The sequence below is a fragment of the Gastrolobium bilobum genome, unplaced genomic scaffold, assembly GCF_033153095.1.
Source record: "Gastrolobium bilobum isolate Gb01-03AN ecotype WA unplaced genomic scaffold, APGP_CSIRO_Gbil_v1 utg27278, whole genome shotgun sequence".
Taxonomy (NCBI): Eukaryota; Viridiplantae; Streptophyta; class Magnoliopsida; order Fabales; family Fabaceae; genus Gastrolobium; species Gastrolobium bilobum.
Window position 1 is genome coordinate 135,585 of NW_026896629.1, and position 11,853 is coordinate 147,437.

Consider the following 11,853-nt stretch of genomic DNA (forward strand, 5'->3'; position numbering starts at 1 on the left):
CATTTTGATAAATATTATATAAAATTATCTAAAGTAACATCAGAAAAAACAAACCCTATTTTATACGTTCAACTTCGCGATGTATAAAAAAAAGGGTTTTATGTTTATCATTTAACATAATATAACTTCACTTCCTACACACACATTAAAGCGGTTGGAGTCCACATTTTTTTTTATCTTTCATCATTTCACTTTCTCTCTCTTTTGATATAAGAGTTGTAAACAACACTTACATCATGTCACTGATAAAAAAACAATTCACTGTATTTGTTCTCTAAATTTGTATGCCTTGTTTCTGTTGACAAAACATGACGCAACACTGGTCAAATAGACCCGATGGCTAGAGCATATCATAATAATAACGCAACCGTGTTGGCTTTTCTTTTCCAACACTCTGAAACTTTCCCAAAACGAACCGTTTCCCTCCTACGCCTACTTTTCTTTACTTCTTCTATTCAACATTTCTTCTCTTCTAAGTTCGAACTTCGATTCCTCTCCCATTAATTATTACTTTTCTCGGTTTGGTTTGGTATCTACCATTATATTCTAAGGAACCAAAGTAATTGTTTAACCATAGAGCTTATCTTATCTGAGAAGCACGTGATTATTTCAAAGCAACTCAAGTTTTCTGTATCCATAGGTATGCTTTGATTTGCTTTGGCTTGGCTCCACAGGAATTTTTTTGTGTTTTTCTTCAACTTTCAATTTTACTCTTATTTTATTTATTTTCAATAATTGAGATTTTGGGCTGATTTGGGCTTAACTTCGTGAAGAAATTGTTACATAATTAGATGAACATCTGAATACTTGGGTTCTTTATCAAAATTAATTTATTCTCTTTCTTTTTTTCTTGTGTGCGTGCAGTGAATTATATTATAAACCATTTATTTATTATTCAATTTTTATTTTATTTTATTTTTCTTGATTTCTAGGTTACTTATTAGTTGGGTTGTGAAAAAATGAATGAGATCATGAGAAATGCAAGTGGGAGCTCTAGTTCAAGTTTGAACAGCAGCATTCAGGATACAGAGGATGATCAAACTATTGCAAACATATTAGCAGAAGAGGAAAATCACAATTCAAACAACATGCTTGGGAAACGACTTTCCCATTTGGATTCAATTCCGGTATGAATCATGCTTTCATGTTTGTTTTCTTAATCATGAAAATATAAATTAAAAAAAAAAAAAAAAAACTAATAAACAAAGCCTTATCAAATTTAGAAGATAATAGATGCTTTAACAACACAAACCAAATGTTAACATGAACCATGCTAGGAAGGAGACATGAATTGTGTTCTGGTTGGGGTTTGGTCTATAAGCAAATGCTAGAAACAAACTAACTTTGTGACCCTTAACATGCGAGAGTTACTCATCGGTTGCAAAACATGCCATGAACTGAATACCACTTTAGAAACTACTTGAAGGAATACTAAACTCAATCTTCACTCCTGGAATTGGAGATGCTCCTAACTGTACTTTTGTAGAATAAGTAAATAAGGTGAAGCCCTTGTATTTTGGATCTGTAACTTCACCTTTCAACTATTTTTGTTTAGTGTACTAGTCAACCTTCTAAAACCCTTGTTCCTATTCTGTTGTTAAGAATATGTTATATTAGAAGATATAGTGCAAGTACAAGATGGAGAATTAGAAACCTTTCTTGAAGTTAGCGTGGAAGAAGAAAATGGAAAGATAAAAAGGTTCACTTCTCTCTTGATCCCTTCTGAGGAACCCTCCTAAAATCACCAAAGAATGAGCTCCTTAAAAAGTTGAAAAGACAATTCCAATGCTGCCCAGTAGTGAGGAAATGGTTCAAGATGCATTAAATTGCTACAATTGTAGATGAAATGATTCCCTTCTTCCATTCTTCCGAAACCCATAAAACGAATGATGAAGTATTAACAAATAAGCCCTAAGGGCACATATCAAGGAATCAAAAATAGAAACTATCAAATGAAAAGCGCAATTATTTAATATATTGAAAATACAAAAAGCAGTAATTAGTTTTTTCTTTAAGTAATTAGGATGAGTAATAGATGCTATTTTTAATCCATAACATGTGCCCTAAGGGTACACATTAACAAAACCCTTAACAATAATTCCTTTAAAGTCTTCATCATCAAGAACAAGCAACTCTTACATAATTATAAGTTTTATAACCCCTTATTTTCCTTTCCCCTTGCACCTACTAAAGTACTGCTATTGTCATTCTCCAACTCCATTTCGAATCACTGCATCCCCTCATCCAAGGAAAATTTCAAATTTTTGAAACTTCTAATTTGTTCAACTTCTCCAGAATTTTTTTTTTCTAAGCAGGGTTTGCCAGTTTGCCTAACTAAAATTTAACTTCAGGGTATGCAATGGTTGGTTTTTCTGTGGAAAATATTTATGAAGCCGTTACTATCCTACTTTAAGGTATGGGACTTTGAGTCCTACATTAGAAACATAAGGTTTTGGTATGGGGTTTATATGGCTTTGGCTTTCCTACCTCAGGAGCTAGCTTTTGGGATGAGGTTCTCCCAAGATTCGTGTCAGAAGCATACATTAGAATAATGGTTAAAGATAGAATGCTGCAACTTAATTGTTCTAACCCATGACCAAACTCAAAAATGAAATTGAAACGATGTCCTTTATTATGAGAACTGCGTTGAAGGGAGTCCCACATATACAGTTTAAATACTGGACTTCTCCTAATTGCTTAGGCATCTCAAAACCTATTGTTTTGTAATGAAGAATTAGGGAGCTCTTTTATTCAATAGAAAACGTACTGAAACTTTAAACTTAAAAAACCCATCACAGTCGCCAAAGCTTTATATATCAATTTTCATTTGGGTGTTCCCAGCTAATGTCCTAAAATACTTGTACTATAAATGCATTAATTATACCTCTCAGGCTTTCAAGTTTCAAAATTTTCATGTAATCACTCTACCTATACAAATTTTCATTGCTAACTACTCTAACCAATCCTTTGTTCTGTTTTCCCTGCTATTTGTATATTGTTAACTGCATTGGGATGAGAATACTAATTTAATATGTTCGCAGCACACTCCCCGTATTAATGGAGAGATTCCTGATGTCAATGATGCAACACTAGACCATGAGAGGCTGTCCGAAAGGTTGCATACACTAGCTTGATAGACAGTTATTTTTGTTTTATTACTACACCAATTAACTGTTTTATTTTTACATTTTTGTCTGCCTTTTGAATAAAATTTAATATTACCCTGTTTGTAGACTTCACATATTGAAATGAAAAGGAGGGTGACAAATAATAATTTTTGAGATTTTTAGCATACCTCTTTTGTTTTGAATTTCCATGAGGTTCTTTCATTTCTGTTCACATTTTTTAAAATTGGAAGCCTAATGTAAAATCAAGTTATAACTTGACTGAGAATTTTGTGCTATAGAAAGTTGTAATTATGTCAGTCATGACAGTTTAGAAGCATGGGAGGGATCATAGTTGATGTGAACCAAAATATTTATTTGCTTTTTATGCATGAGGTATTTTGTTTTACTTAATAATTATGCTCCGCAATTTTCTACAGGTTAGCTACATATGGTTTGGCAGAACTACAGATGGAGGGTGATGGGAATTGCCAGGTTTTTCCCTTTTTGTTGAGAAAAAAAAACCCTTATATGCCAGCTTACATTTTCCCTGTTATTTGATATTTTTGTTATATATTCCTTTTCCTTTGATATAGTCTGTCTAATATATGTGAAATCTTACTGGACAGTTTCGAGCTTTAGCAGATCAGTTGTTCCGCAATCCTGATTACCACAAGCATGTAAGGAGGCAGGTTATCAAGCAGGTGTGATTGCTATAGAGCCCTTCTAGTGCATTTACTTCTTTGGCTATTTTGAAATATTTCATTGAAATTGTATGATCCTCGCCCTTTTCTTTACTTTACTTCATGTTTTTTGTGTATATTTATTTATTTATTTATTTAGTCCTTGTTCCCTATATTTATTTATGGGAAATATGTGTTTATCTTCCTCCCTAATTTACCTTTTTTCCTCCTGCTTATTTTCCCTCTTATTTATTTATTCTCTTGTTTATTTTTCTCTCTTATTTTTATTTTAGTATTTACTAATTTGTTATTATTATTATTATTTATTTGTCTTTCTCTTCTTTTTCCTCAATCTTTTCTTGCTTGTTATTTAGGTTCATGGACTGCAAACCCCAACTAGTTTGGGGTAAAGGTGGTGTTGATATTGATATTGATGTTCATGTTATTTGTGTGTATTGGCCATTGGACATTGTTGTAATAGTATTCTGAATTCTGTTTTCTGAGTGAAAGAAGTTAAAGCCTGTTTCTTAACTAATATTTATATTCATATTTATCTTTTCTTTGTTGGCTTCTTTGGTTTTTCCCAGCTAAAGCATCACAAAAAGTTATACGAAGGTCATGTACCAATGAAGTACAAAAGCTACCTGAAGAAGATGAAAAAGTTAGATATCACTGCTGATCAATTTTGCTTTGATTTCTACAAAATTAGAGAGCATGTAGTGCTGAGAGTAAACACTAATTCAATATTTGCATGTTGTCTGCCAATAGATCAGGGGAGTGGGGAGATCATGTTACTCTACAAGCAGCTGCAGACCGCGTATGTCATATAAATTCTATAAATCTCTGCTTTATCTAAAATTTTTACAATTTTCATCCTTTTTTTTTTCTTCCTTTTTACTTATTTGTTGTCACTCTAAGGACTATGTTGTGCAAATAAGAGGACACTGAACCATTATATACTTACATATATGCTATCAGCCTATTCGCCATTCATTGTTTAAAGTGGGAAATATTAGGGCATTTGTATTAAAGGATTTTCCCTGTTTTCTTATTATAATAAAAAAATAAAAAATAATCCAAATGACCTGAGGATGGTGTAGTTCTTTTCTCTTTCATCTTTGTATATATACATTTAATTAGAAAAAATAAGTAATGTAAGAACAGTCTTGACATCAGTTAGTATGAATTTTGTGTTGGATGTCATTTAATATAAATGTTTGTGTGTTCTCAATGGATGCTTATAGAAAATCTGTGATCCTATTTTGGACACAGTTCTATAGTATGGATTGCTTATGTGATCCTGAGTCATACCAAACTGTAAGACAACAAAGCTATATCATCCAAACCAAGGTTGAGGAGATTGCTTGAGTACACGAGGAAGCTCAGTGTGGTATTTAAGCCATGAGGCTCTCCCTCCCAATAAGGCTAGTCTTTTGGTTTAGGTTCTCCTCATAAGCTTTCATTGAGAGTTGAGCAATGGAGAGGACTATTTATAGGCTGGATTAAGGTGTAGTATCCTCACAGGGTTATTCTACCAAATACTGTTAGATGAGTGAAGCCACCGAAAGAGAAAGGACTACCACTAGGTCATTGTTGATAGTGTGAAGTCGCCTTGGGTGTTAATTCTTAAAGGGGTGGCACTGTCATGTTGCATGCTTGAGGAGTAAATTAGAAAGCTCAATGTGGTACTTAAACCATCATGCTCCCCCACTCAATAATGCTTGTCCATTGGGTTGGGTTCTCCTCATGGATAGTAACAATATCTTATCTTCCTTGCTGCTTGTAATTTTCCACTTTTTCTCTGATTAATTTTTTTTAGGGTGCTCATTTTGTGTTTACTTTCTATTCTGCTATCTTTAATTTCTATATTTATTTATTTAACGTTTCCATGCTTAGATTTCCTCTCTGTTTATTGTTAATGTTGATTTCTGACTACTCTTTTTCTTCAGTTTGACGCCAAAATTTGTTTAGTCACCTCTTTCAGAGACACTTGCTATATTGAGATCCTTCCAACTGACAAAAGTCCCACTAGAGGCAAGTATTATTAATGTTGCTTTGTTTAACAGTTTGTTTTGTTTGTCCTTATTTGAAATTCTCCTTTGGCACTTCCGTTGTCTATATTTTAATGTCAATGTTTAAGAGTCTGTTGACTAATATAACATTTTCTTTCTCCCTGGAGACAGAATGAAAATTCTCTTAGTAAATTATTCTGTTAGTTAGTAGTGCGCAATGAATTCCATTGAGGTTGACTACTATAAAAGTGCACACTGCAGTCGTTTTTAGCTGCTATATTGGGAGCCTTAAGGTTGTTAATGATTATGTTGCCTGTGAAGGAGAGGTTTCGCAATTAGTGAAAATGGTCGGCAACGAATTTTCCATCTTGACAAAAGGGTCAACAGCAAAATTGAAAAGGAAAATAAAAAAATTAATGTGAATGATTCCATTAAATAATGGTGCTGTAACTTTGAATTATTATTGTAAGATCTAAATTAAAACCATTCTTCAACATTCTCCTATTAGTTCAAGTTACATTTTACCAAAGCCAATTTGATAAAGTGGTAAGGCAGTCCTCACCATTTCTATTATTCTCATAATGATTAAATTAATATTGGCGTTTATCTCAAAAGGCTTTTAGAGATCTTAAATTAAAATCATTCTTGTACTTTCAAATAGCTTAGCTATTCGATGAATTGGTTCCTTAATGATTGTCATATAAGTCAAAACACAATAAAAAAGTTTCATCCTTAGCTTTCAGTGTATTGCTAACTTCTCCAGCTTTATATTTCTTTTTGAGTTATTATGTGATTATGATTCTCTTTTGAATTGTAGAGCTATGGCTAAGCTTTTGGAGTGAAGTGCACTATAACTCATTGTACTCAAGCGGAGGTGATGTACCTGATAACTTTCAAATGAATTTTTCTTCTTGCGACCTCTATCTTCTTTTTATTGCTTCAATATATAGTGCTATAAAAAATAAGCTTATCTTTTATTCATTCAATGAATTTACAGATGTTCCTTCTAGAGTACCGAGAAAAAAGTATTGGCTCTTCTAGGCAGATTGCAGATTATGAAATCATACGAAGAACTGACTTTATAATGGGTAAAAAGTTTCTTTTACCAACTTATTGTCGTTTTACATTATGAGCTCAAGTCAGTCACTAGTCCCTGTCCCCTTCAGGAGCAAACAACAGTTTATGCACAATATTAAGCAATTAGCATCCTTGTACAGATATAGATAACATAATTTATGTTTAGCTAAACTCCCAGTGAATTTATCTAAACTCTCATTGTACAGCTCTGGTTTTCTGCCAAGTAGAATGTAAAATTTGTTTCTCTTTTCTTTTTGTTTTTCTTGGGTGGGGGGTTGACCTAACCAAAGAGGAACTATAATCAATTTCCCCATGTTTTAAACTTTTGCAATGGGTGTTGTTTGAGTAAGTACTTTTTTTTTTCTTTTCATACTTATATAGACAGTGTATGGAAGACAACCACTAAGGGTATATATGGTTCAGTTCGGTTGCTATGTTTTCTATACTGAACCGAAACGGAAATGTGGTTTGGTTCGAAAAAACTGAATTGGTTTTAAAAAGTATTTCGGTTCTTAAATCGGTTTGAAGAAAATGATTTTGTTCTTGAATTAGTTCAGAAAAATGTGATATTTAGTTCATTTGATTTTTTCACATTGTTAGAAGTGGGTATGGTTTGATTTTTAGCTGGAACTGAACCGAACGAATTGGTAATGTGATTCGCTTTGAGAATCAAACTGGTTTTGAAAAAAGAATTTGGTTCATGAACTGGTATGAAGAAAATGGTTTAGTTCTTAAATCGGTTCAAAAAAATATGATTCTTTTATAATGGTTTGGATCAGTGCATATTGAGAGCCCTAACAAATGGCATATGATATCAATTTCGGGAAAACAAAAATTTCATGTTGTATGAGAAGTTTCTTCTCCTATTACTCTCATTTTGATGTTCGTATCAGCAACTTTTTTATTTTCTATTTTTTTTTTTAAGATAGGTTTCACTCATTTCTCTCTCAATACGAAAGATTAAATTTCTCATGCAAGAAGTTGCAAGCCCATCATTTTTATGTTGTTTTTGCACGCTTGTCTTGTATCTAATACGCAGTTTGGAAGACCCGTATTGAGTAACTTTGTAAGACCCACACTCAGTAACGTCTTCTCTTCTAAAGTGTGATTTTTCTTGCATTCCAAATTCGTCAATTAGAAATTTTGCTAGTTCCTCCTAATGCAAAAGTCCAGGCATCCATTATAAATTTTGGGATAGAACGAAAAAATTTGCCATTAATTATAAATGTTGAGCGTATTAGTTTTTATAAATTAATGTGGTTAATATCAAATTTCTCTTAGGTAGTGTTTGGTTGGAGATATCTTAAGAGATAGATAAGCATTTGAGTTTGGGGATCTAGTTATACCATGTTTGGTTCAACTGATTATAATATTTTCCTACAAAAGTAATTTCCCCATCCATCCATATTTGCATGTAAAATTGCAACAAAAAGACTCCCCCCACTTTACCACTTCGGATGTGGTTTTTCAACTTATCCGGCTAAATGCCACAAAAAGCAACAACTTGCTAACGATGGTACCCTTGTAACATAAAGCAACAATTCACATTCAAAATATTTATAAGGGTTGTTTTGGTAATTGTAATTCATTTTCCCATCAATATTTTACCTTCAACCAATATAAACTTATAAATTTTATCTAATTTTTTCGGTAAATTTTTTCCAACCAAATAATTTTTTTTTACATTTCCCTACCAAACTTACTTTCCCACCATATCCCTAGTAATCATATTTCCCTAGTATTCAGACATTTTTTCCTCAACCAAACACCCACTTAGAAGTTTAGACACATTACTCGCACTATTTTGATCTTTTTCCCTTCAATCGCTTGGGATTATATCAAAAGTCCACTAACTTATTTTACCAGTTTTTATCTATATTTAAAGGGTTTAAAACATGCGTTCCATATATTTTTATGTGTATTATCTTCTACAATATGAAAAAAGGAAAGACTATATTTACAAAAAATTTTACTTACAAACTCTTACAATTAAATGTTAATCGTTGATTTTTGACAATTAGACTGTTATAATTTATTGAGTATCGGAAATCAACGATTAAGATTTGGTTGTAAGAGTTTATAAACAAAAAAAGTTATATATATATAATAGGATGTTTCTCTCACAATCTCACCCTAACCCCTAGGATTTCTTGAGATTTCTCTATTGTAGTGTTAATGCATGGAGGACTAGTATAACTTTAGATATGTGAACAACTTCTTAGGAATTTTGAATGTTTGTTAAAAATTATATTATGTTTTACTGATTAAGAAAATTATATTAGGTTTTACTTTTTTTATTAATTTCATTGCATTGCTTTGTTATTTTTTTATTGACTCTTGTAATTTTGAATGTTTGTTAAAAATTCATATAGTTTTTTAAAATCTTTTAAATCCAAATTGTCCTGTTAAATCTTATAACTTTTATTAAAATCCTTTAAAATCCAATCTTATGAAATCTTGATTGTAAAAAAAGTCTTTAGAGTCCCTCCGAATCTAAACAGTCTTTTAAAATCTATAAGATTTTTTATCTTAAAAAAGTTTTTTAAAATCTTAATCCAATACACCCCCTTAGAGTCTATCCAAAATTCGTTGGTATTCAATTAGGATTTTAAACAAAGGAAAAATAATCTTGTGGTATTCAAAAATTTGACGATTTTAATGAATTTTCTATTGGTGTGAATTTCGTGAGACTTTTTAGTGAGAAATATAAATAGGATGCATCTCTCACAATCTCACTCTAACCTCTAGGATTTCTTAAAATTTCTTTCTTTGGCGGGTCGAACCGCTCAAAACTGGGTTTCACAATGGGAGTTTCGTCAAAGCTCAAAAATAATAGATTTTTGAGCAATTTTCATCATAAAATATGCTAAAAACCAGTGTTATTAAACTCAACCCGGGCATCGACCCGGTAGGGGTACTGGGTCGCTGGGTTACTGGTTTGACCGGTGGGTCACCGATTAGACTGGTTGATCTGAATATATATAAATATATAAAAATATATATAAATATGAATATGTAAATTAAATTATACTCTCCATATCTAAAATGAATTAAAAAAATTCACTAAATATGCTCAAAAACATGAAGCATAAATAAATAATAATGCACGCTATTACTATGTCAATTTAAATTGCAACTCATAATCTCCATAAACATTGAACTCATATTTCTCAATTCAACTACATTAAAATGACACATGTCACATTCTCTTAATTTATTATTCAGCAAATTACTTCAGTATTGGAAGCTGAAATTTGATGTCATTGTAGAAGAGTATACTAGCAAATAAAATAACAAAAAGTTTTTAAAATGAGTTCTACATTTTTTTCTTACAAGATAAAACAATTTTGTTTTGTTTTGTTTTTTTTTTTTAAATGCATGACTAGACCAGGTCACCGGGTTTGGCCGGTTTTGTCCGAGTTTGCCCGGGTTTTGACCGGATCAATGCATGAACGGTTCAATGCTTGACCTGAATCGGTTTGATGACCGGTTCATCGGATCCCGGGTCGACCCGACTTTTACAACACTGAACCCAACAAAATTTTAATCTAATCCATCTCAAAAATGATTTTTGAGCGTGTTTGAAAGTTTAAAAAATGATTTTTCAAGCTATTAGTTGCAATTTTTCTTGACACAAAAATATGTGATTTTTTGTATTAAAAACAACATAAAACAATAGAAAAACTACATGAGAACAAAAATCTCCAAATCAATTTTCATTTTACTCCAATTAAATAAGATCGATTTAAAGAGAGATTAAATCTTTCATAATATGAACCTTATGTTTCATAACAATACATTCATGAATGAAATTTCTTCGCTATATAAAACGATTTCAAACAATTTTTATGTCAATAGATTACTAAAAACTTATTTTTCAAAAATCTCAAAGCAATTTAAAGTTTCAATGCATCAATTAAAAATAATTTGAGAAATTTTCTAAACTTTCATGTGATAAAATCGAGAAATTCAGATTCAAAATTTTCTTGAAATACTCAATGAAAACATATATATGATATATGATTAGAAAACTCTTATCACGTATAACAAAATCCCCCAATGTTTATAAAATCAATTGCAAAAAATTTCAAATGAAATTTTATCATGAATTTTATTGATTGAGAAAATTATATTAGGTGTTACTTTTTTTATTAATATCATTGTATTTCTTTGTTATTTAGATTTATCGACTCTCATAATTTTAAATATTTGTTAAAAATTTATATGATTTTTTAATATCTTATAAATTCATATTGTCCTTACAAATCTTATAAATTATATTAAAATTCTTACAAATCCAATTTTATAAAATCTTAATCGCAAATTTTTTTTTAATTTTTTTAAAGTACCTCTAATTTTGAATAATCTTTGAAAATCTATAAAACTTTTTATCTTAAAAAATATTTTAAAATTCTAATTCAATACATCGGGTAAGTTTGCAAATTATAATACAAACAAGACAATCACGATTGTAGTCTGCACTAGTCTATTTTTTTGTTTTTTTTTTGGTAATGCACTAGTCCTTTAATTTATGTGTTGGAAAGGTTTTTAATGTATTTACAAGGGGTTTATCGTTTTTCCATTATAGGAGATAAATTATCTCTAGCAATTTACAAATTATGTCATTTGAGAGTTTAAAAAATTAATGAAAGGTGTTTTGACAAAATTTATATAACAAAAAAATGTATTAAAATATCCTTTATTAATTTTCTCAATTCCAAAACAATATAATCACATAATTTTGAATATTTTTATTTTGTTTGAACTATTTTTTTCTCCTAATTAGTTCAGAACCCGTTTAAATGGATTCATGGTTCAAAACAATTTATAATTTATAAATGGGATTCTGCAGTTAATGCAGATAAGTTATCTGCATTTATTTCCAAAACGACATCGTTTTGGTATTGAAATCTTAAAAAATTATAAATATAAAGACTATTATAATCCTGAAATAAATTAAAATTATATAAAAGTATT

The 11,853-nt window shown here is 30.7% G+C and overlaps 1 protein-coding gene across 1 annotated transcript; it reads left to right on the plus strand.

Annotated features, from left to right (window-relative positions):
* The first annotated feature begins 403 nt into the window (after positions 1-403).
* On the plus strand, positions 404-7,094 carry LOC133301134 (OVARIAN TUMOR DOMAIN-containing deubiquitinating enzyme 11). Its single transcript, XM_061500745.1, has 10 exons — positions 404-640; positions 933-1,127; positions 3,042-3,115; positions 3,545-3,599; positions 3,734-3,808; positions 4,375-4,448; positions 4,556-4,604; positions 5,737-5,821; positions 6,617-6,673; positions 6,797-7,094. The coding sequence occupies exons 2-10, from the start codon at positions 960-962 to the stop codon at positions 6,838-6,840; spliced, it is 681 nt and encodes a 226-aa protein (XP_061356729.1). The 5' UTR covers positions 404-640; positions 933-959; the 3' UTR covers positions 6,841-7,094.
* The last annotated feature ends 4,759 nt before the right edge of the window (positions 7,095-11,853 follow it).